We start from the raw sequence: 25,871 nt of genomic DNA on the forward strand, positions 1-25,871 counted from the left end.
GGGCTCTCAGTAGAGAAAGATTCCCCCCTAACCAGGGCTCTCAGTAGAGAAAGATTCCCCCCTAACCAGGGCTCTCAGTAGAGAAAGATTCCCCCTGACCAGGGCTCTCGGTCCCCCGATTCCTCTGACCAGGGCTCTCAGTAGAGAAAGATTCCTCCGACCAGGGCTCTCAGTAGAGAGAGATTCCCCCCGCCAGGGCTCTCGGTCCCCCACTCTTGTAGTAGATTTGTATAGGACAGGGTTTTGTGTCCTCATAATTTTTCAGCAGCAGCCCTTGGCTGTTTTCCCTGGCACGCACATCTGAGCACCTACTCACTGCACATGGGCATTTGCTTATTCCCCTGATGTCCGTAAGCGCCTTGTCTGTGCCGGGTACTCTCTCTACACGGTGGGGACACATTAGTGAGCAAAACAAAATCCCTCTTCTCACAGGGCAGGCATGCCGCTGGGAACAACACATGATAAGCACATGGACAGCTGAAGATAAGCTGTAGCAAGTAGACTTAGCAATGCTGCAAAGAAAGCACAGAAGGCAAGGGGCAGTGAGGGGTGTTTATCTCCTGAGAAAACCGCCCGTGAGGACAGCCTGATTGAATTTTTGTAACCACCGTTAATCGTAGCCAAGGCCCTCTGCAGCATGCATGTGGAAAAAGGAAATGAAGACAGATGCTAGGGTAGCTGCCCCAGGACACAGCTGTGCAGTCAGTGGCCTTGTGGGCCCACAAATGCATGCAGAAGCTCGCCAGGCAGGCTCTGGCAGCACCCAGATGCCTGAGCACTTCTGCTCCACTGTTAACTTGGGGTCGCCGTAAAGATGAATTTTCTGCTAAGGGGAACCAGAGTAGCATCTCTGTTGGACATGGCTTCAGGATGTATGGGCAAGCCTGAGGCTAAGGATCCTGCAAACTAGGCACGATCAAGAGTGTTTGGTGTGCTAGTCAGAATGTGGTTGGCTGTAGTTGCCCTGGCATTCTAGGTAGGACAACTGAAGAAAGAACACTGGAGAATAGGGGATGTCTTTGGTATTCCAAGAATTTGGCAAAACCTCTAACTAGATCACTTTGAATTTAGGTAACTCAGGAATAAAGAAGATTATAAATGACGTCTGTTGAGCATTCCTTTGTTGCAGTTTCAGAGTGATAATGAAATTTAGGGCAATTTTGGCCAATCTAAATTAAGAGAAGTAATTGCTGTTTACTTTTTGGGGGAACATCGTGGGAGGTAGGAAATGAAGGGGAGGGAAGCTAAGATGGTGGACTAGAAATACACATGTTCTGATATGGGAGCCTATTTTCAAAGATGCAGGTTGGGTATAAAGTTTGTTTGAATATAAGAACATGAATTCATTGCATTTATCTAACATTCCTACCTACAGAACAGCAGAGCGTGACCTCTGTAGCTAAGGTTAACTTTCAGCTATCCTTCAGTGGGAAGTGGACATGAGGGAATTGTTTTGACATTTTTGAAACCTACACTCTTTGTGGGAAAAGTGTTGTTGATACCCTGCAATATTAAATAAGTTCTGTGGGTTGAGAAAAAAACTAGGACAATTAACAACATGGATGTTGTCAGTTAACATGCTGTTTAATTAACATGAGAAAGTTGATACTTTGAACCTAAAAAAACACATAGAATTGTGATAGGTGGAAATATGACGAGTCTGTACTGATTGGGGAACAGCATCAATGTTCATTTTGAAAAAAGCAGAATAAATGATGTCACTGATGCTGGGAATGGTGCTGGCTGGCCCTCTCCCCCTCCCCTTTCCTCTCCACATCTCTCCCCCCCAGTTCACTCACACTTTGACACAAGGGTGCCACATGGGGGTATCTCTCCAGACGTTCTTCATGAGTTAGCCCCACAGCCCAGCCCCCTGCCCAGTGCTGTGGTCATGATCAAAAGTTGTATCTAAGGCAAGACATGTTTTTCATAGTGTGTGATTAATTTGAACCCAGGAGTTTGGTGATTATATCTGTTTACTTGAACTTACTGGAAGGTCAGGTTTTCTCAAGAACAATAACAAATCAGTAAAATCATCAATTAGTAGCACTGCTTTAATTTCTTAAACTCAGAATTGACTTGTCCATACATCTGTTTATATTTAATTTCCCTGAAGCTCTGAAAATAGGGCAAAATAACATAGTCTTGGTCCATGAGAGGTCTTCTTTGCTGTCTTTTTGGCCTATCCCTTGGGCTCAGTCTAAATCTTTCCCCCAGCATTTTAAGTAACTCCACACTTAAGGATTCTAAAAAGTAGCAGTGATAGCAGAAAACCTAATACAGACTAAAAATGAATGGGAAGTTCATATAAGTCAATAATAAACACATCAAATTCCCAATGGATTAAAAAGAAGATGAACAAATAATTATCAAAAGAAGAAATATTTGTAAACAAATATTAGTAAATAAATACAAAAAATAAAATTTCACTTTCTGATGTCCAGAAAAAAAAGTAAGTTACGACTGCCTTCATGTTCTTTTCTTTGCCTATTAATCATAGACAGTCAGCCTTCTGTGTCTGTGGGTTCCCCATCGAAGGATTCAACCCACGGCAGAGTCAACCAACTGTGAACTGAAAATATTCAGGAAAAAAATATGGATTATTGCCTCTGTACTGAACATGTACAGACTTTTTTTCTTGTCACTCTTCCCTAAACAATACAGGGTAACAGCTTTTTACATAGCATTTACATCTTATTAGGAACTGTAACTAACTGGAGATGATTTGAAGTATATGGGAGGATGTGTGGAGGTTATACACAAATACTACACTATTTTATATCAGGGACATGAGCATCTGTGGGACTGTGGTCTCCACGGGGTGCTGGAGCCACTCTCCCATGGATGCCAAGGGATGACTGCATAGATTGGATATCTCAATTTATACTCCCAGAAACACAGCAAAGTGCCTACAAACAGCACACCATTTTCATCCCTCCAACTCTGCTCCCTTTCCATCTTGTTACTAGGCTCTCCTAACTTGGATACAGAGTTGTCCAAGCCAGAACCAGGGAATCAACATGTATTTCTCCCTCTCCCCAGTCCCCCACATCCAAACCCTCAGAATGAAGTCAGGCCCTTTAGCATCAGGAGCAAGGCAGCAGGCCCCATCCCCACCACCCTGTCACGGCCGACTATCAGGGCTCCCTGCCTGGCACTCAGAACCAGCCAGTCTAAACATCAGGTCTCAGCTCGGAAGTCAGCCCCAGGAACGCTTTCCTGACAGCCCTGCCTTCATCAGGGTGTGCTGACCCCTGTGTGTTCCCACAGGCACCTGGGACTTCCCCTCTCATGACACTGTGGTTCCGTTGTGGGTGGTTCTCAGACTACAAGCTCCCCCAGGACCGTGGCCAGGTACTGTTGCCTGCCGTGTGCCAGCCACCCATTCTGACACATGGGCACATTGAGAGACCGTTCCCATGGACATCTCATGTTTCTGCACAGTCCAGGTCCTCTGAGCAAAGACGTTTATAGCCAAGTTAATAATGTTTGTATAAGGAGACATTTTAGGACAATACAGCTTATAGAAGTCTCCTTTCCGCTCCCCTGAAGCAGTTGCTTACTTTCCAGGATCAAGCTAAGTCTCTGTCTCTCCTGCTTGATAGTGGAGAGGGAAGGTCACCAGCAGCCCTGTACACAATCAGTGTTCCCTAATTCTGAGGTTTCTCTTCTGTGATGATTCCACTACATGCCTAGGTGACACCTGGCCCTCACCGTGTCACATCACTGTGGGGATTGGCACTTAGCAAACTAGGGCCAAGATGTTCTTGCTGCTCTCTCTGACTCAGAGGTCTTGCACCTTCTGTTATGAACACCCATACACAGGTGCACACACACACACACACACATACCCTTCCACACACATGCACACACAGTGGCAGGCTGACGTGTTAGCTGACAAGTGGGATAAAACCTCAGGCCCTTCACAGTTTTGGGTGTAACGAGGGTAAGCTTGGAGGGTGATGTGACTTGCCCATTGTCCGTCAGCTAAGCCGAAGTGGCAGGGGCTGAAGAGCAGTCAGAACCCAGCCTCCTGCGCCAGGGCCAGCACCTTCACTGTCACATGTCTTCCTCCGCTGTGTGACCAAGGAGCCTCCCAGACTTTAATGTGCTTGCAGATCACCTGAGAATCTGGTCAGAATGCAGATTCTGCCTCAGCAGGGTTAGGGTGGGACTGAGACTATTTCTCCTGAGCTCCCAGAGTTCGCGGTGCTGCTTGTTCCCCACCACACTGTGAGCAGCGCTCATCTGAGACGCGCAGCATCCCAGTCTCTGCAATGCAAGTGAAGCCTACACATTTCAGATATGTGTGAACACTGTGTTAAAGGAGGAAAATGGTTCATGAACAGCTTATTCTTTTACTGTGGGTGAGTAATGATAATTTCCTAATTGGCCACCATATTTATAAGGACTCCAGAGTATAAATGACAACTGTCCAACAGGCAGAATTGAACGTTTTTTTTTTTCCATGGGACTTGAATCTGTTTTGAAAGCATCTGTGATGTGTCCTGTTGAGTTTGTGATTATGTCTCATCTTAATCGGGCCTTGGAGAATGAGAAGTTTAGAAGATTGTCCCTGGTATGACTTAAGCAATTCAGCAACATTCAGGAAGTCTAATAGCCAAATAACAGCAAATACAGCTACCTTTAGACCAGGTGCTTTACATACTTAGTCTTATTTAGTCTTCACATCCTACAAGGTAAGTGGTGGGACTCTCTCTTATGGTCAAGGACATCTACTGAGAAAGACTAATGACATGCCTAAGGTCATTACCAAACTAACTGACAAATAAGATGCGAATCCAAACATGTCTGACTCCAAAGACTTCCAGTCTCCTGCCCACCGTTTCTGCTCTGTTAACTAGTCATCTTTTCCCAAAGAGTGTGGGGAAATTATTGAGAAGAAAGCCTAAAATCCTACTTCAAATGTTTAAGCTGAGAGTCATCTTTTCAGCACTAGGATTGTGTTATTAGGTACTGATTTCCATCAAGCTCATTTAAGACAGAGGATTTTCAGAAAATTTCAGTGATTTTCCTTCTACCCCAATTGTCAACTGAAGTTTTGGGGCTTTACAAGACACCCCGGCAGTGTTGGAGCAGCTCTGCAGTGGCACTGGCTTCTGCGGAGGCTCCCTGCCTCCACCGGAAGGTCAGCTGCTGCCCTGGTGAGTCTTCAGATCTTGCAGGCAGGAGCCTCAGAACCAGGAACACAATTGAACTCTCAGCAATCCCTGGCCCAGCGTGCAGGAGCCCACGCACCTCAGGACTAGAGACAGCCCAAGCTCAGGACCCGATATAACTGTCAGAGGCTAGCGATTGGAGACTTTCAAGGCAATGCAAAGAAAGGAAATTACACTGGAAAAGTACAAATAAGAGGAAGCTGGAGCCAGGGTAAAAACCAATGACTCATCTCTACCAAATTAGTGATGACTATAAGTGGAAAAAAAAATAAGCCTGAAATGGGAAGGGTGGTGCCAAATGGGCCCAAAACAAACAGGGCTGAAGAATGGAAGGTTTGTTTTCACTTTGCCAGGGATTCCAAATGTGATCAGAGGTAGAAACAAATGAGCCGTTTCCCAGCCTTAGTGAGGCCAAGCCCATGGGGTGTTGGGTCAGAGGGGAGCCTGAAGGGGAGAGGGAGGATCAAGAAGCTCAGGTCGGCACGCAGCTGTAGAACCCCCGCCTTCTCCTCCTGAGGGGAGGAGGGAGCTACACCCCCTTGCGGCTTTTGGGTTTTTGAGAGCTTGATTCTGTCCAGATGGCTGCGTACCCTGGTGAGAGGCCCGGGGGAGCACCAGCACTCTGCCCTCCAAGTCACTGGAGCCCTCATCCCTTAGGGACACAGAAACAGAAAGGAGGAATGTTTCCTCTGCGGCTTTAGTTTGACCCCACCCAGGCTGAGCCTTTGGTCTGTTAGTTCATGTGCTGGTTATAACTTTTTGAAAATCCTGGACCACATTTATGACTCCTAAATCAAGCAATTTAGGTACACATAGTCTGCAAGAGGCAGCCTCCCCTGGTCTATCTTGAAATGTGTGTAAAGCATTTAGTCTAGGAAATCCCTAAGCTGATGGGGTGCTGGCCCGTTGCTCCTGGGTGGCCCCTGGTAAATTGTGAACCTTTGGCACCTGTTTCCTCATCTGTAGCACAAGATTTATGCATGTGTCTGTTTCTCTTACGGGACTTTTATGGAGAAAAGAAAATGAGGGGAAAATAGGAATATCTGTAAGCTTTGAAAAGAACTAAAAGCACAGCATGAGTTAATAGCAGTCCCATATTCATGGGCTTCCTGTTATAGAGGTGGAACCTTGCTAGACTCTGGAGAAAAGAAAGTACAAGTCAGTCCTCAAAAACCTTCCAGAGATTGATTAATCCTCACTGAGGCCATCTGCATTCCTTTGGTGGCAGAGTAGTTCCTGGGTAGGTATTTATAAATCATTTCAGGCTTAAACAGGATTAGAGGTGCTGTGCTTTTAAATTGTTTTAATTTAGAGTTTTTACTGGAAACTATTGTATAACATTTTGAGGGTAGCACAAGGAAATGGATTGCCTTTGCTATATGGTGCCTTGAACACATCCCACAGGTTTACTTTTTTGCCATATGTTTTTTTCTGCGCCCAAACGATGCACCATTTGTATTTTGGCATTTACTTCAATAATCTTCCAAGTAGACACCTGGCAAGTACACTTGGATAGCACACAGCCCTCTAAGATGCAGAGCAAGTGTGCGAGTCTCCTTCTGTATCCTTAGGAGTTCTGTCAACATAGAAGGTGTCACGACTCAGCATTGTAATGAAGATGAAGATTATGGCATATAATAACATGTAGGACCGACTCATACCAGAGGTCTTTAATGAGGTAGGAGCTTGGTTTCACACGTTCTTTTGCTTTAGTATCTGGCCTGGAGCCTGTGATGGAATCTCTCCTCAGAAAGGGCTACGTGTTAATTAGTGGCTGTAGCATGCTGCCTTTTTTTTTTACTTAAAATGCTCAAGAACTGTTTTGTTTCTTGCCTGGGTCTTCTTAATGATTGTTTCTGTATGTGCCTCCATTCCTTCTCTGCTATTTCTTCCCCCGAAACCCCAATGAAATGAGCTTCACAGGAGTAGTTTTGCTCGGATGACCCAAAGGAGCTAAGTACTATTTCCAAAGTTTTGCAGCCACTGAATTGTTCTTACAAGGCATCATGCTACAAAACAAGGACTGGCCTAGAAGACCTGTGCTAACCACTGCACTAATAGCCAGCTGAGCAGCCCTGTGCACATCAAATTATATTTACAGGATAGACTATGTATAGGGAGTTGAATTAATTGCCATGGCTTTTACCATTCTTATCTTCTAATTTTTTTGACCTGATGGGCTATTAATACAGTATCTTCCCTCTCTATCAGTGTGAGTTTGTTATTGTAAGTGCTGTTTTACAGGGACTGAATATTTAGCTTTTCTTTTTTAATTGCTTACTCTTTTAGAGGAGACTGTGATGGCAAGAGGGAGGAGACATGGCAAAATACATAAGGCTTATCTGTCTATATTTCTTTGGCATTGACATTTCATCAAGGGACATGACTCTGAAAGATGGCTGTCCCTTCTAATGGCTGGACTTTGCGGCTGCCGTGGTCAGAAGCATAAAGACGTGTAAAGAGGATTTTTCGGTACATCGAACACTGAATGTCTTGCTATGCAGCTTCTGTGATTGATATTCGGTTCTGTGGGCTCCTTCCTTCCTAAGTGCAGTCTGTAAAGGATGGTGGGGAATAGTAATTTCAAGAAAGATTTGGCATGAGTATCAGTCGTTGGGTGGTGGGTGTGAGAAGGGCATTGCTGTTGGTGGGTAAAGTGTTGTCACTTAGATGTTGTCATTTTCCCCCATATAGTTTTCATTAAGGTGACATTCTTGTGGCATCTGGGTCCAGGCAGGGTATAGCAGCCAGCATCTGACCATCTGCAGTCGTGAATGTATATATATATATGTGTGTATATATATATATATGTGTGTGTGTGTGTGTATGTGTGTGTGTATATATATATATATATGGCGAGAGAGAGAGAGTGTTTATTAAGTATTAACTTACACAATCACAGGGTCCCACAGTAGGTTGTCTGCAAGCTTCAGGAGCAAGAAGAGCCAGGTCCGAGTCTCAAAACTGAAGAACTTGGAGTCCGATGTTCAAGGGCAGGAAGCGTCCAGCATGGGAGAAAGATGTAGGCCAGGAGGTGAGGCCAGTCTCTTGCTTCATATTTTTCTGCTTGCTTCATATTTGCTGATGGCTGATTAGATGGTGCCCACCAGATTAAGGGTGGATCTGCCTTCTCCAGCCCACTGACTCAAATGTTAATCTCCTTTGACAACACCCTCACAGATGCACCCAGGATCAACATTGCATCCTTCAATCCAATCAAGTCGACACTCATTATTAACCACCACAAGTCCATCCCTTGTCAGCTTGAACCCATACACATTTCCTGAGATCATACATCTTCAAATAAATACAGTAATAAGGTCATAATTACACCTAACATAATACAACTATCCTTTGTACAACCAGAAATGCACCGATCCCTAACCCAAATGCTATTACATAAGGTTAACAATACTTAAATGTTGATGAGGTCTGTAAATCTTATGTCACATGATAAAGGAAAAGGAAATAAAGATATTTTCTTAGTACAAGCATATACATGCACAAACATGTTTTTAGCAAAAGAAGGAGGAAATACTCATAACAATTACAGTCCCCATTTCTGGAGCCGGTCACATGGTCGTAGCTGGTATTGATGACTACCTTCTTCTACCCAGTCTGTATTCCCCTTGCCTTCAGCAAGCACCTCAGTAGGTCGTGGTTTTTACCCTGGTGGAGTGACCCAAACCTTCATTCTTGAGGGATCTGAGCCATTTGTAGTCCTGCCTGGGCTGTTGTAGTTTCCCATCGACCTTAATTACGGGGCATGGTAAGACTAAGAGATGCCCTAATAGATCTCCTGTATTCCATGCATACTCTTCCTAACCTCCGTTGTGGAGTAGTAGACTGATTTCATCTAGAGAGTCTGGGTCAGTCACCCCAGCCAGCACTGTAACTGTCTTCTTAGCCTGTTGGCTTAAGGTAAGAAGAGCCTAAAGTGTCCAGGCAGCAATCTTAACTTGGAATCATGGTTGTGTCTCCTGGTAGTTTAATGGAATCATGGTTGTGTCTCCTGGTAGCAGCGTTCCTCCCTTTGGAACTAAGACCTCTAGGCTAGCAGAACGTAATGTTGTGGGAACAGGAAGCAAAAATTTTGCCAGTGGATCATTACGGGTAATGGTGAATGGTGCCACTCCTACTTCCACCCCTTAATTACTGGACCCGTGAATCCTGGCTATGGGAGAAACAGTACCATATATTGGGGGCTGATTGAGAGCATACACAGCCTTCTGGAGAACTTTGCCCCAGCCCTACAAAGTATTGTCACCTAGTTGGTGTTGTAATTGTGACTTCAAAAGGCCATGGTGCCCACCCAATTAAGGGTGGGTCTGCCTTCTCCAGCCCACTGACTCAAATGTTAATCTCTTTTGGCAACACCCTCACAGACAGACACACCAGGATCCATATTGCATCCTTCAATCCAATCAAGTTGACACTCAGTACTAACTGTCACAGTTAGTATGGGGCCTGCCCACAGATATGTAGACTTCAAAAGGGTGTACTTTGCACGATAGGTTCATTGTAAAGCACGATTTCTCTTAGTTGCATTTTATCTTCTTACCAACAGTTTCAGGGCTTATCCAGCTTCATTCTGCCCACTCTTTCTTCACCAGTGGAGCTCAGTTTCTGTGTCCCCTGTCACGTTCTCATCACTTTGAAAATGGTAAATAATTGGCAGGCAACCCTAGGACACCACACTTCTAAAATTGACCACAGCTATCAGCTAAAGGGAGCAATGCCAATATGAGGTGGGCCCACACTGAGTGAGATGGACATTGATGAAAGCAGCCCTGGGTTGATACTCATCCTCTGCTGGAGAAACTAACAGCAGTGTTTATCTCTGCTAAATCTGGGCATGGTGTATCATTGCGAGGTTTCCTGTCAGGTCCAATTTGGGATCTCAAATTAATTGTTACATGTGACAAGCTGACACGCAAAGAAAGCGATAAATACCTCAGTGCCTTGTTGGAATTCCATGGTGAGTTCCTAGGGCCAGGGGCATGAACGATAAACGAGGCTGATGGTCTCCCTGCCTACAGCAGCCTGTCCATTCTCTCCGTGGCATCGGAAAACTCACCCCTGTTTTCCTTGAGACCTTAGTTAACTCACTCACTTCCTAACAATTGTGTTAATTCTTCTTAGCGTTTTTCTTTTCCTTCCGAGAGGTGCTATGTACCTAGAAATGACCCAGCAGCTTCTTCAAAAGTACCTTGCTGGGTCCTCAGGAACTGCCTGGTAATTGACCCACAAGACATTGCCAGTGTGCCTGCGTTTCTCAAGCTCAGAAGATTTTGCTGTAGGAACCCACTGGCAGCTCAGGCTTCTACTCCATGTCCCCAAGGGTGGAATGGTGCAAAGTGTGGCCAGGAGCTGTTTAGACCTGGAGTGAGTGGCACCTGGAGGTGGGTGGGGCTTCAGCCTGATGGTTAGGAAGTTGCTCCTGTTGCTGTCCTGGGCCCTGTAATATGGCTGCCATGCCTATTACTTCACAAATACTCCCTAGTGCAGGTACAGCAGCATCCTCCCAAGGACCAAACCCAAGGGACATCAGGCTACTGTGTCTTTAACTTCTTCAACATTTTATGTTTGGGGCCTCCTCCTCTCCTCCAAAAACAGGAACTCAGCAACTGTCCACATAACTCCCTGCATTTTGGGCACAAGCAAATTTAAGTCAATTCGTGGCACAACTCTTGTAGACACGGAGACCCTTATGGCCTGCATATTTGTATATTCATATGTGTTAATCCATTTTTGCACTATAGCAGTGCAGATACCTGGGAAATACCTGAGACTGGGTAATTTATAAGAAAAGAGGTTGAATTGGCTCATGGTTCTGCAGGCTGAACAGGAAACTTGGCAGCTTGTGCTTCTGTGGAGACCTCAGGGAGCTTCCAATCATGGCAGAAGGCAAAGGGAGAGCAGGCGTCTCACATGGTGCGAGTAGGAGCAAGAGAGAACGAGAGGGGAAGTATTGCACACATTTAAACACCGAGGTCTCACGAGAGCTCACTCACAACCCTGAGGACAGTACCAGGGGGATGGTGCTAAACCGTTCATGAGAAATCCACCCCCATGATCCAGTTGCCTCCCACCAGACCCAACCTCCAACCTTAGGGATTACGATTCGACATGAGATTTGGTAGGAACACAGATCCCCATATCGCTGTGTATCTGAATATCTGTGCTCCCTCACTTTTCAAATCCTTTTGAATTTTTTTCTTTATATTTTTCCTGACTTTGTTTTTATTTGTATTACCTGTTTTCTTGCCGGAAGAAGTATGAAGTACAAATATCAAAATATTACTTTAAATTGTAATTTTTTTAAGATTTAATAACAAGGTCTTCTGATAGGTCTGATCACTGTCATCACTTTAGAGTAGTGATGAATGTCAACAGTATTTCTAGGTATCTGCAACAACAAGAATGTGATATAATACTATTAATATCTGTGATTTCTGTTGGTGAAAAAGTTACAGGCACTGCTGATACTGCTGAGTTCACCCTGAGAAGACATGCTAAATATCAGCCAGATGTCAGTGGAGATAAAGATGGAGGGTTGGTTGGTTGGTTGGTTGGTTTTTCCCCAGCCTAGTTCATGGGTGTTCTGAATTTTATTTCTTGACCCATTAAATTAAGAATCTTTACCTTATACCTCCTAGATCTGTGTTATGTCAAAACATATATGTCTACTCCAATTTTTTATTACATCAGACAACTTTCCAAAGGTGTAGGTCTCAGTGTGACTCTCACGGTTCTACACCCCATATGCCCTTTCCATGTGGAAAGAACCCGCAGCCTAGTTTAAGTGATTCCATTGCAAGCCTGCATTGCTGTGAGTCCTAATCACCCTTTTCGCTGTCAAATATTAAGAGGAAATACATGGGCAGCCTGATGGGATCTTGACTGCTCCCTGATGTTCAGTTCTCAGACCTCTCTGCTTTCTTCTGTTCACCGTCCATTAGAGAACTTGCATGTTCCCTCCTTTGTCATCACCCGAATGAGGAATAAACGCAGCAGCACTTGCCCAGCCCTGCTTCCCCACCAGAGCACACCAGGCGTGCCTGCTGGCTGGAGGGATGACTCCTTCCTGGTCCAGCTTCACCTCAGCCTCTGGTGGATGGAGTGCACAGGGCTTGGGGCAGGAGACTTGGGTTTGAGTCCCAGCTTTGGGACCTGCTGCCTGTGTGATTGTGGAAAACACTTCAACTCTCGGGGCCTGGTCTCTTAGCTGGAAAATGGGGGGTAAAACAGTAACCCCTCTCAGATGAAAAGATGCCAGCCTTGAGCAAGATAAAGCACGTTATGAATGGCTGTTCGTGGCGGTTCTCTGTTTCACTCTTCTGCCTCCCTCATTCCCTGCTCCTCCTGGGCTTGAAAATCATTCATTGTGATCTCCTCCTCTGCTGCCCAGCCCAGTCCTGCTGTCATGCCTAGAACATAACTCCCACAAGGAAATGCTCTGACTGCCACAGATCCTAGGCTTGGTTTGCCGCAGAACCTCTTACTGGTCATCTTGTCTCAGTCTCGCCCCAGTCCAGTTGACCTTTGATTCCGACGTTAGGTTGTCTTGCCTGGGATTCCAGTGTCCCCAGCCCGTAGCCTTGACTCCCTAGGAATCAATTATGTAGCCTTTGGCTTGGGAAAGTTGCCTGCAGAGTTCATCCTGAGAGGGCATGCTAAATACTAGTCAGATGTCAACAGAGATAAAGATGTAAGGCAAATTGGTTGGCTGGTTGGTCGGCTGGTTGACTGCTTTTCCCTCAGCCTAGTTCATGGGTGCATGTGTCGTATGGAGGCCTGCACTAATGAATGGATGCCTTGGAGTCCACCTCAGGCTTCTCCCTCCCCCACTTCAATAGGAGCCCCACCTAGATCCATTTGATATCTTGAGGTTCATTCAGATTTGATGTTTTAAAACAGGATCTACTGCTACAGAAGAAGTTGATAACCACTGAAAGAGTTCAACATCGTCATTTTGCAATTGAATAACAGTAGCCCTGAGAAGCTAAGGGCATTCCCGCCAACTTCAAGGCTAATGTATAGCCCCACGGGGCTTCCCTTGCCCTGGTCTAGAACTCTGTCCCCTGTGCCATGTTGTTCTTATGGGCTCCGGCCCTTTGTAACCTGTCACTTAAGACCCTGCCCAGTCTCCCCCACCCCATCCAGCCCGCCTCACAGACATCACTGCCTACCTTTTCCATGAATCAGGACCTCAGAGGCCAAAATCTACTCAGCAGAATACACTCAGTCCTCAGTCCTCCTCCACACCTCTGCTGCCCTTCCTATGTGGAGGGGTCTCCCAATCCCCCCATACCCTGAATTGCACCAGTCCTTCCAGGCCCCACTGAAGTGGCTTTTTCACAGCCTTCCCTTATGACCCCAGCCCACAGGAGCTTCTCCCATCTGAATTCTTTCTGCACATGCTGTGTGTGTCACTGTGTTAGTTTCCCAGGGTTGCCTTAACAAAGTGCCACAGACTGGGCGGATGAAGCGGCATAAGTTTGCTGTCTCACAGTTCTGGAGATTGGAAGTCCAAGACCAAGGTGTCAGCAGGGTTGGTTCCTTCTGAGGCCTCTTTCATTGGCTTGTAGATGGCCGTCTTCTCCCTGTGTCCTCAAATGGTCTTCCCTCTGGGCCTGTCTGTGTCCTGCTCTCCCCTTATAGGGACACCAGTCATACTGGGTGAAGGTCCACCCTAATGACCTCATTTTAACTTAATCACCTCTTTAAAGGCCCTGTCCCCAAGAAGAGTCATACTCAGAGATTCTGGGAGTTAGGACTTCAACATATGATTATGTTGCTGGGAAGGACGGGGTGAAATTCAGCCAGAACAGCCTCTCACTTGGCACATAGTGGTTGCCTGCCTCAAGTCTTTCCTGCCCTGCCTGGTCCTGTTTTTAAGGAAGGATTGTGTAGTATATTACTTTGTACCCATGCAGTGCTTGCAAATGCTAGACACACATCATTTTTCATTGAAGAACTAACTTACTCTTGAGTCCCAAACTTGGGTTTAATGAAGTCAGCGAATCAGCAATTCTTGAGGCTCTATTCAGAGCTCTGTGTGAGAAAGAGTAAACAGACGTCCCACCCAGAGTGAGGTGGCTGAGGTCTCATCAGGAAGATGGGGATAGACAGTTGGAGGGCAGGGTGGTGAGAAGCACCAACTCCAGGAAATAGAGGAAGTACTGTCAGAGTTCAGAGGATTTTTAATGCCAATAGAGTAAGAGAGCGTAGAAGTCATAACTCTCACAGAGCATCAACGCTGGAGGAGGCAGGTGCGCGGGTGTCCTCAGAGGACCAGTGTGGGGGCAGTCATAAGGAGAATCCTTCCTCAAACCAGGGTAGTTAGAGACCACCTTTGTCTCTAGTTCCTCCCTGTCCGAGGTTGGCCTTCATAGAGGGTGAATGCAGACATGGATCGCTTGGCATCAGGGCAAAGTTGGAATGAAATTCTGATGAAGGTAAAAGCTCCAGGCCACCCCGGGTGGGTAACTTTCAGCCGCCAGCTGGGAGCCATGCACTACTCTTGGCCCTGCTGATCCCAGGGTCTGCTCATACCGACCTTCCCCTTGCTGTGTCCAGAAGAGCAAAACACGTTTCTCTCCCTTCATTTCAAAACATGGAAGTGTGGACCCCATGGCCAGATTTATTTCAAGTTGACAACTTCAGATGTTTCACGAGTTCAAGTCTTAGATTCACTGGTATTTAGTTAAAGACCTCAGTTGTTATTTATTAGCTGCACTGCCTTTTCTCTTTGTCTCTTCTGTCCTCACACAGTACACTCCGGGGTAAATTCATTTCAGCCAGTTTCTCACACCATGCTTCCGCGGATAACCTCTGAGCCCTCACCGCTTCGCCTGGTTCAGCTTGGTGGTGTAACTGGGCAGCTTGATGCAGATGCCCCAGATCCCTTCAGTTGCCCCAAACAATTCCATTTGCCCCTCCCTTTTGTACCTGCTTCTCATTGACTCCACAGTGTCCCTTAACACCTGGTGATTGGGACTCAGGCACAGGTGCAGGGCTGAAGGACACTCCCAGCCTGCTTGCTCTGTCACCCACAGAAGCCAGGGCATGTTCTGCCATCAGGGCACCTTCTCCGGCCACCTTCCCAGGCACTATGCTTCCCACCAGCCCCTCCATCGGTGTGGACCCCCATCCCTTCCTCTGCACCCTCCAGAGCACACCCATCATCCCACCACCCTTCAAGGCCCGATGCCAGAGGCCTCCTGACCTCACTCAGAGCGCTCTGTGGCCCCTAAGCCCCATGAAAGGTTTCTGTGGCCCCATCATGGTTCTATCTGTGTTGGGGTCTCACTCAGAGCACTCTGTGGCCCCCTCATGGTTCTATCTGTGTTGGGGCTGTGGACACGTTTCCCAGGAAGCCTCTCAGTGCAGTGGGGTGAACACAGGGAGAACAGCAGCCAAACCTGCCTCAGCCAGGGTCGTTCTGTGGTTTGGGTCAGATAACTGCGACTCCCTGAGTCTCAGCTTCTCATCTCGGAGATGGGCCTGTGATACCCGTTTACAGGACTTTTCAGGGGATTTGGTGCGATTGAGGCTGTGAAGGCTTCCATATGGCCCCTTGCCAAGAGCAGGCCCTCAGAAGGGCCCTAGCCACCTCTCCCTGAGGCTTTGGGGCTGGATTGTTTTGGAGCCGAGGGAAGGGGAGGGGTCGTTTGCTGAGGAAGTGATTTTTCCCTGATTTGTTTCTGAAGGTGGAGGTGAGGGAAACTCCCAGGCAGCCTCTTTATGTGGGCACTGCTGCCTCATCACAGAGCCTGGCAGTCAGCCTTGAGCGGCGCCATCATCACCTGGGGCTGGTTACACACAGATCGCTGGGCCCCTGTGTTTGAGGAAGGCTTATGTCGTATATAGAAATGTGCGTTCTGACCAGTCCCAGGGGAATCCGTGCCGATGCCCTGGGTCCCAGGACTCCACTTGGAACCGTTGCCCTGAAGAATACAAGAGGGGCTACAGTGCTCACCACTCTTCCCTTTGAAGGTATACCCTGGGACATGTTACGGGTGGGTGTCAGCCTCTGGTCCATTGCCCACATTTTAATGCCCTTGTGGAGGGTGGGAGCCCTGCTGTGCAGCAGAGTTCCACGCCTGCTCCTTGGCTTCCTGTCGTGTGGTCGGAGGCAAGCAGCCTCTAGGATTCTCTCCTGGTATTCATTATGCACCTTAGCTTGTGACCTGGCCTGGAGACCATGCCTTGGAGAAAGCCACACAGCCCTGTTTAACCATTTGCCAAACCCATCTGACCAGGAGGCAACCCTCTGGGCAGCGCGGTGGGATGTTTTGAACACGCCCGAGCAATGAGGTTGGATTTGAAAATCCTTTCCAAGCTCTCCCCAGTGGTAGGGTTGACGTACTGGGCTCCCTTACCTACCTCGTTCCTCTGGGAGTGTCCTACGTTTGGGTCTGGCACACCACACCACGCAGTAGTCACACTGTGTGAGCGCCACAGCTGCAGCATCACATAGTCAGACTTTTATTCATCTTTCCCCAGTAACTCGCCTGGGTTTTTATAGGAATGCATGTATACATCCTGAATAGCAAACCTAAAAACAGTTATAACACATACCTCATACCCTCATACAGTAGAACTTCAGCTATTTGTGTTAATTATAGTGAATGGTAGTCAGATGTGCTTTTTAGAAATCCAGGTTATTAAATATTTATAAAAAAATGTGGTGGTGTTACTTTCATGATCAAGCCATAGCATAGACTTGTCTATTCCAGAGGTGCCAAGTGAGTTCCTTGTAGAGGAGATGTGACTGAAAGCACAAGGGAGGATAACTTGTAATGAACGTATCAATTATTTGTAGATTTAGGGTCTTTTGGTTTTAATATTCTTTCTACTATCTTGTCTATGTTGCCTATAACCTTTGACCCAATGAACATGAACTTCAAATTAGTGAAATCCAACGAAATAAGGTTTTACTCTGTCAGAAAAGTCACTCACCCGACAACAGGCACAGCTGTGCTCCTGTGCTCTCGCACCCTAGTTAGAGGTGCCAAGAATGTTTCACAGCGTCCAGAGCCTTATCTGTTGACCCCAAACCCATTCCTATATGGGCCTGCAGCGTAGGAGTCCACCTGCACAACCGCACAAGAACTCTCCCTCATTGCTTACGATGACAGAGAAAAGTGAAAGCGCAGAAACTGTTGTCATTAATGACATGGTTTCAGAGGCACTCTGCTTTTCACACTGTATGCTATAGCCCACTGGTGGGTCGTGAAGTCGGTTTAGTGGATGGAGATCGGCAGGGCTGGGACCATGCAGAAAATATTAGTGCATCCCAGGATACAAGGGGCAGAATTGTTTGTTTAGGGAGATTGTGTGTGTGTGTGTGTGTGTGTGTGTGTCTGATATGTGTGTATGTGTATGCATGTGTGCGTGTCTGTGTGTGTCTGCATGTGTCTATATGTGTGTGTGTGTGCATGTGTGTCTGTGTATGTGTGTGTGTGTGTCTATGTGTGTGTCTCTGTGTATGTGTGTATCTGTGTATGTGTGTGTGTGCACTTGTGCCCACTGCGTCACACTGTAAAATGATCCAGGTTTTTATTGCAGGTGATGCTGAAAATATAGGAAAGCCATTTGATAGAAAATCTTTTAAGCAATTACAGAGTAGAGAAGAATTAATAATTTGGTTTTAAAAGTTTTGTCCTCAAGGTGATCATTTGAGTTTATATTCTCCCAAGTTATTTCTCTGCTCTGACAGCATATGCCCTTTATAATCTGCCTGTTGGTATATCTGCCTGGAGTTGTAACAATGCTCAAGTTCGTATTGCCCATGGAATTCCTTTGTGCTTAATGTTAAAGGATGATTCAACTCTTCAGTGCAGCATCCAACTCTTAAGAATTTCAAGCCTAAATAAGAATTAGAGCCACTTGGAGGTAGTGACAGCATGGGGTGAGGCACCAAATTAAGGTGATTCATGGAGAATTTAATCTAAAAGAGAACTGGATAATGAGCAGAGCCAATGCTCATCCAGTACCACCCATCCATCACACCACCCTTGCACCACAGCACCTGTGCATCAATATGCCACGCCACCTGTGTGCCATACCACCCACACGCCACACCACCCATGCATCACACCACCCACACACCACACCACCCATGCATCACACCACCTGTGCATCACACCGTCTGTGCACCATACTGCTCACAAATCACACCACCCATGCATCACAACCATGCATCACAGCACCCGTGCATCACACCACCTGCACATCACATCACACCGCCTGTGCACCGCACTGTCCGTAGACTGATTGCAAATCACAACCACCCATGCATCACAACACCCGTGCATCACAACACCCGTGCATCACACCACCTGCACATCACACCACCTGTGCACCGCACTGTCCGTGCACTGATTGCAACTCACCCCACCCATGCATCACAGCACCCGTGCATCACACCACCTGCACATCACACTGCCTGTGCACCACATAGTTTATGTACCATGTCACCTATGTATCACACCACCAGCTTTCCTGTCCTCAGCTCAGTGCTGGGGCCACATTGTTAAGGGGTTTTGAATATGAGTCTTTAAATTACTCAAGTTTATGCTGCTGTTGAGAAAAGGCAGAATCCACCCTTGGGCAGTTCTCCCATTCCCGAGCCCAGCCACGTGTCTGCCTCTCAACATTTGCTCAGCTGACTAAGCTACACCTTTCAGATATCAGCTGAAATCTCACTGGCCCTCCAAACCAGTGTAAACCCCTGCCCTATGCTCCTCTAGCACCTTGGCCTTCCCCTTCATAGCACTTGGCTTAAATGTAAATGCCCAGCTGATTTTTCATTATTCATTCAACATTGAGCCCCAGCCTCCTCAGACATTGCAAACTGGCCGACTGACTTGGGGACAGACCCATGGCTTCTTTTTAAAGCCAGTCCCCTCTGACTTCTCCGTGTGGGTTTTGAACTTAGCCTGCCATCCTTCCCTCTTATAGTTGTGGGAATTCAGATCAAGAAAGGAGAAAGCACGTGACCAGGTTACCTAATTACGGGAGGACACAGGAGGTTCGTGTTGTTCATGAAGGTGGACCTGAAGCATGCCGTGTGCATCAGGTTTTTCTGGGCTTTTCTGGAATGCTGAGCCCTTTTCTCCAGGGCAGTGCTCCCACCTACAGCATAGGATCAGGTGCACACATCTGTTGGCCTCTTCATTAGGTACAATTTAATGTATTAAATTTGGATACTGTTTTTAGGTTAGTGCAAGCATGTCCTTATCAAATCCCATCATCATTTTTGTCTCATAAACAAGAGACAAGAAATTCTTCCAGGTAAAATGTTTCTCAATTGCCTCGTCGCTGATTAGTAAAATGAGTTTGTCTTAACAAGTCTGTCTCTGTCCGATTTTCTGACAAACCAAGTAACATTTGAATAAATTCTCAAGATTGTGCCCAAGCCATATAAGGCGTTAATGCATTTGAGGTTTGGATTTGAAAGCATCAGCTGCCGTTAGGAGCCCAGGCTTTGGTGTCACACTTGTGAGTTTGGTTCCTAGCTTCTCCTCTTACTCACTGTGTAACCTTAGGCAGGTTATTCAACCTTTCTGTGCAGGTGTCCTTATCTGTAAGCTGATTATTAATAATACTTACCTAAGCTGACTGTTGTGAAGATTACATGAGTTAATGTGTCTCCAGTATATAAAATAGTTCTGGGCCCAGAGTCAGAAAGAAATACTAGCTATTATTAGTAGTATGTTCATTAGTACTTGATGTACTAATCTCCATCATTTTATAGTCAAGCACCTGGAACTAAAAGTAATCCTAACACCCTGTAAGTGGATGGCTCTGGTTAATACAGAATATTTAGGCAAAATGTGTTTATGAAGACACTTCTGCCTGTTTTTGTTGTGTGCTGCTTTCCGTGTGGTGCTGTTGGATGCAAATGCTGATGTGAACTGAGCTCTCTGCAGTCCAGAGGGTGGAGGTGACTCTTCTTTCTCATCTACCTAAAATGATGCATGTTTGAGAAATGCTTTGTTTCTAGGGCTCTCACATGATTCAGGGGCAGTAAATCCCCAAAGGAATGTCACTTTTGTACGGCTCATGGAACTAATGTCTCACCAAGCACACTTGGTCCAGCATACCCACCTAACCAAGGATTTCATAATTTCTGGAATTTCCCAACACATAGATATATCAAATCATAACAAAAGAAAATCAGCACTCAAAGGTGTGACCGTACCTTACATTTAAATCTGCTTCTCTCCCCGTGAAAGATGACACTGAGTAGGAAAGGAAAACTGCAGGAGGACAGAGAGCATCTTAGACCAAAGTTGAGTTCTCCTTTCTCCATGAAAAATGCCCGTTGTCTGACAGGTTTTGCCCAGATAGTACATACCGTGGGGGCACGCTGCGTGGAACTGCTTCTGTTTCATCACAAATGACAAGGCAACTGAAAGGCTGGGGCCAAATGCACAGCCTTGTCCTCACACAGCAGTGGAGAGAGCCCAGGCTTCCACCACACAGATTTGTCCTTCCAGTGACCAAATAGCACATGGCCCAATGGTGGAGAAAAAGAGGATGGAGAAATGGATTCCCTAGCCCGGGGCCTCTGCTGGATCACTGTGGCCCCTCTTTAGCCTCCGAGGTAAAACTCTTTCCAAAATGTGTAAGCCGTCTTTACCTCTACATAAAATATGGAACACAGTTGAAACTCTGCCTTTAATACCTGTCTCGCTGCCCTCTGTAGTGTGGGCCACAGTGGGTTGATGCTAATGGAAGTTCTGCCCAAAAGGCTTCCTTATTCAGACACACTCAGGAAATGGGTGAAATGAAGTTAATCTGGTTTCCTTAAGATGGCTCAGAGCCCCAGTTCACTAAGGGGCATTTCATTCTCTCAGAGGAGGATGCAGGAAGTAGTGCTTCCAGAATTTAGTTGACCACAGGTCACTCAAATTGCATTGCGGGACAAGAGCCAGGCAGAATGTATTTTGGGCCACAATTCTAAGATTGTGCATCTGACAGGTGTAAGAAGACCAGAGCTTGCCAGAGAATTTGAGGACCCAGGTGCTTGTCCTGGCTCCACTTCCTCCCATTCCTGTGACTACAGGGACTGTCTGCCTCTAAGCTGCTTCCTCACCTGTATGAAAAGGAGGTCAGTGATGCTTGTGGGCTCCTGGCCCTGTACACTGCACAGGAAAGACTGAGGGACCACAGGCAGTGGGCTCTGAAATCAGTGAAAGGCCACACAAACAGAAGACAGGTGTTGGTGCTCAGTTCTGTTGACCCAGAAAAGGCCAAGATACAATTTGGGGGAAATTCCCTGATTGCATTTGTTCTGTTCTGCTTTGCCAAGGGTTTCACTTAATTGGATGAATTCAATTTTACTCTATACAGATAAGTGTATAGAGCTGACCATGGCATCTCCATGTAATCCAGGAGTAATCTTTTTACCTCCTGACAGTTTTACTATCTTATCTGTTTCTAATCCATTTCCCTTTCTTGGCAGCAGACTGGGCGACAGCACAGAGACGCATAGGAAGTGGTGAGCGGAAAGTGCCCATGTATCCAGGTCTAGCAAATACAGATTCCAGAGCCCTCGGAAAACTGCAGAGGGCTTTGTGTTTTCACACTGAAACCCACAGTGGCAAAACTTGAACTGATGTGAGGCTATTTATGGTCCCTAAGTCCTACTTAGTGTAATATCCGTACATTTTGCTGTAGAGAAATGAATGGATTTGAATATGGGGTGCTGCCCAAGCCCCTCCAGAGCTGTTCACTATATATGATTTTTATGACATACTACCTTTATAAAACTTGAAAAATCCCCAATTCTGAAATCTATGTAGCCCCAAGGGCTCCAGGTAGAAGAGATCGGGGACTGTGAAGGAAACTAGGGTACAAAGGCACCTGTGGAGATGAAGGTCACCAGGCTGGCCTGGTATTTGACAGGCAGGACCCCCTATTCCCAGGTTCAGGCAAGAGGTTGCCCAGCCCTCGGGATGCTGCTCTTGGTCACAGCGTGGTGCTGTGAATTCTCCCCATCCTCACCGCTGCTGCATTTGTTGTGAAGCCACAGAGACAAGCCAGTGCCTGGCCTCCAGCCAGGCTGGAAAGGCAGTGAAGGCACATGCCCCCAGCGAGGCCCTGTGCTCTCCTCTATGGGGGGGTCCCTGGGCGGGCAACCAGCCAGGGGAGGCTCCCTGTGCCCCCCACCCCCAGGCTGCTGGGTAAAGAAGCAATTGGCATGCACGCCAGGACACTAGCTACTGCCAAAGCCAGCAGTATTTTATGAGCCTTAAAAAATCTTGTTATACCAGTCTGTTATGAATTATTGAATTAACACTGCATATTTATAGCAACTTCTTAATAGTTTAATAATTTATTCATCCCTTATGGATCCTTTGGTATATTTCTTTTAATTGTTAGAGAAAATAGTTTTTTTAGAGCTAACTTCACTGGACTGCTTCCTCAGTGATGCTTCCGGAATACTAAAATAGAACTCTACACAGTTGTTCCAAAGCTGAAAGCACCTGATGCGCAGCAAACAGACCTGCCCACACGGGAGTCGGTGACAGCCCCCTGCCTGTGCACAGGGCTGCAGCTACTCTGTAGAAGCCCACAGCCAGCCAAGCCCAGCTCTCAGCCCCAAGGCTAGCACACTAGCATTTCACAGCCTACACTCGGATCGCGTGTCTTCTGAGACAGTTTAGGGACCATATTGTGTGCATCATCCATATTGTTTCTAAAGGGAAAAACATCTTTCTGTGTCCCAACAAGTAAGCTCCCTATTTTGGGAGCACCCCTTGAGGCCTTTGTAAGGTGTGTCCTCCTTCCCAGAGTGAGTCATTCCTCACAGAGCCTGCAGCTGGCTCCTGCTCCCAGGTGCTTGGTGATAAGGGGAAATCAACAGAAACTGGCTGTTTCCCAACACTCACTTGCCGATGACTAAACCCAGAAATTTGGGGGTAGCCTTAGGTAAGGAGACAAAAGTTGAAAACTTAAGACCCGGATCCTTCAGGCATTTGAGACTGGCTGAGGAGGCAAGGCATGCCAGATCGTCTCTGCTCAGGGTAAGGGTGCACATCTGTCTGCATGTGACTGTCCCTTTTGCATGGGTATTTTTGGTCATGAGTGGCATCGCACTTTATTAAAAAGACATGTTTTCTTTACAAGATGAGCTACCTTTGATCCTTAGCCTTTCTCTGGTTTAGGCAAGAGTCTTGCAAAGGCATCCAGCTGTTGTTGGCAGCTGCCAGGAGTTGCCGTAAAGAAGGTAGATGGGCTTTTTCCTGTTAAATTTGTTAATTCAGGCTCGTGAATGTGTTCTTTGATAACACCCCATTCCTCTTTTCCGTACTGCCTCTAGCTTACTGTTTTTATCATTTAAGCTTCAACTCATGGTTCTATCACCATTCTCAAGTTTGACTTGAAAAGATCTGAAGTACCTGTTAGCCAGAGCTGCCTCTAAAGAGGGAGAAAAGCTAATCTTCCAGGTCAGTCTGGCGAAAGCTGGAGGAAGAGCCCGTTTGCCTGGGGACTCCAGATATCACCCCATAGCCAGCAGATCCAGCGCAACCAGATTGTCAGGTCACAAAAATAAATCCACTATCTCTAATCACTCTTTTGCAAGCCTTTGAGGCGAGCGGGGCATGAGAGTTACTTATTCCTAAGAAATGAGCAACAAACAGTCCCAGCTAAGCAACATGGTTCATTCACTGCCTGGCCACGACCACAAACTTGTGCTAAGCTGAGGATCACTGACCGGTGATGTCATTTGGTGCTCAGAGCATTTGTTGAGTATGTGTGTGCACCAGACCATGTGCCAGGCGCTGGGCACACAACAAATTCCACCATGGTCCTTGACCTTGAAGGGGAGTCACGCGTGCAAAAGCTTAAAGCCGTGTTGTGATAAGTGGGAAGTTCTTGTGGAAACACAGCTGGGAAAGTATAAGTCCTGCCCTTGGGGGGCAGGAAAGTGATGGAAAGAGAACATGAACCAGCCTTGAAGTTGCTGTTTATCAGCTGGCTCAAGTATCAAGGTGGAACCAAGCACAGGCAATCCGAGCATTTCTTCCATGAAAAATGAAACTTAAGTGCCCCGGAAAAGTTGAGGATCGTACCAGAATTCTGTGTCCCAGCTTGGAGTGACCATGCAGCATATTTAGTCTGACATGCTTTGACAGTGAAAGAAAGCACTACTAGTAATAACACAGGACGGATGCCTGAACCCAGACTGTCCCAGGGAATCAGGGATGTAACCACCATCCTAGGGATAACTTGAGGCCTAATTTGCAGCCCTGAATGAAGTTCATTCTCCCTCTACTGGTCAGAGAGGAGATGGCAGAGGATTGGTTACACCGCGCCCCCCCCAACCCGACCTTTTAATTTATTTATTTATTTTAAGAAAATGATAGAAGACAAATACAATGTCATCTGACATTGCAATCATTATTGGAAACTACAGTGCACAGTATGTTTGTACTTCTATCCTTGAAAACCATTTTAGGACTCGCTCTCAGCCCCGTTACTGAACCATAAAGATGCTGGGTTTAAAAATATTCAAATTGGTTCCTTATTGAGGCAAATGCTGAGGAAAAGCAGCAGATTGCATCTTGAGCTTGAAAAGAACTCCTCTTTGACTTGCATTCTCCGCGATACAGCTGACTTCTTTTACATCAGTGTTCTGAGTTAGTGCTCCCGTTCCATCTTCACCTGCCTTTATTGAACAAGCAACACAGAGGCAGATGACTTCTCCGGGTGCTTTATGCATGTATCTCACTTTAAACACTGTATATTTTGTTTCCTTGGGAAATAAACCCTCAGAGCCAATGGTTGCTTCAGGTCTTGACCAAGTACCCACATGCCCCAGCCAGATGCCATGGTTTGCCTCCTGGGTGTTCACCTCTATGTGGGCTTCTGCCCTCAGGTTTCGAAGGTGACAGCTTGTTTGTCAGATGCATGGAACAGCACAGACACAGGCATTTCACACCCGGCTACTCAGAGCAGGGGCCACATGGCCCAGATTTTCTGGGAAAGGTCTGGTTTCACACATTCTCTCTTGTGCTGGTCAGCCAGCGTGTTCTGGTTTGAGATAACAAAATGTAAAACCATAGGGCCATCTTACCTATAGCACGTGACCCAGAGAAACAAGGGCCCTGGGTTAGTTTGCAAAGCAGTTCAAGTCAGCCTTGAGTCCTGTAATGCTGCAGAGAGCCCAGCACCCTCATGCCCCAGCAGGGCTGGCCCCATCTGGGTGGTTGCTCCTGGGTCTCCAGCACCTAGCACTGGGCAGGCACTGGGTGGTTGCTCAGTGAATATTTTACCTGATAGAAGCACCCAGGCACAGTGATGGTGAGCACAGATCCCTGCACGCTGACTGCCATGCCCCACACATCCACGCTGCCCCTGGGGCTCCACAGTGCCAGCGAGAGCTCCCCACCAGAACCTGTGCCTCAACTGAAAATGTCCTTCCCTTCTTCCATCCCTAACAAGACTCCCCTTTCTACAGGTCCCAGCAGGTGTGAAAAGGAGAACAAAGAGCCTCCAGTTCCTCCTTTGGCCCCAACCTTAGTTTGCATTCTAATTCATTAACATTTGCAGGGCTGTCCTTAGAGATGGTGGTGGCAGTTCTCCTGAAATGCACCTGTGTGGTTCTTGCACTTTCTGTCACTTCTCCAGTGGGTCTCAGAAGTCAGATGGGTGGACTTATCTGCCCAG

The 25,871-nt window shown here is 46.7% G+C and overlaps 1 protein-coding gene across 2 annotated transcripts in view; it reads left to right on the top strand.

The window, feature by feature from the left end:
• Nucleotides 1–25,871, top strand: part of DAP (death-associated protein) — a 63,330-nt gene that overhangs the window by 17,039 nt on the left and 20,420 nt on the right. The window contains exon 2 of one of the 2 annotated variants that reach the window (XM_011951773.1): nt 10,066–10,070. The exons of the other annotated variant lie outside the window; for it this stretch is intronic. Coding sequence (XP_011807163.1) covers nt 10,066–10,070 — 5 coding nt within the window. The remainder of the gene's footprint in view (nt 1–10,065; nt 10,071–25,871) is intronic. 2 annotated transcript variants of the gene reach the window in all.

The sequence above is a fragment of the Colobus angolensis genome, unplaced genomic scaffold (assembly GCF_000951035.1).
Source record: "Colobus angolensis palliatus isolate OR3802 unplaced genomic scaffold, Cang.pa_1.0 Scaffold327, whole genome shotgun sequence".
Taxonomy (NCBI): domain Eukaryota; kingdom Metazoa; phylum Chordata; class Mammalia; order Primates; family Cercopithecidae; genus Colobus; species Colobus angolensis.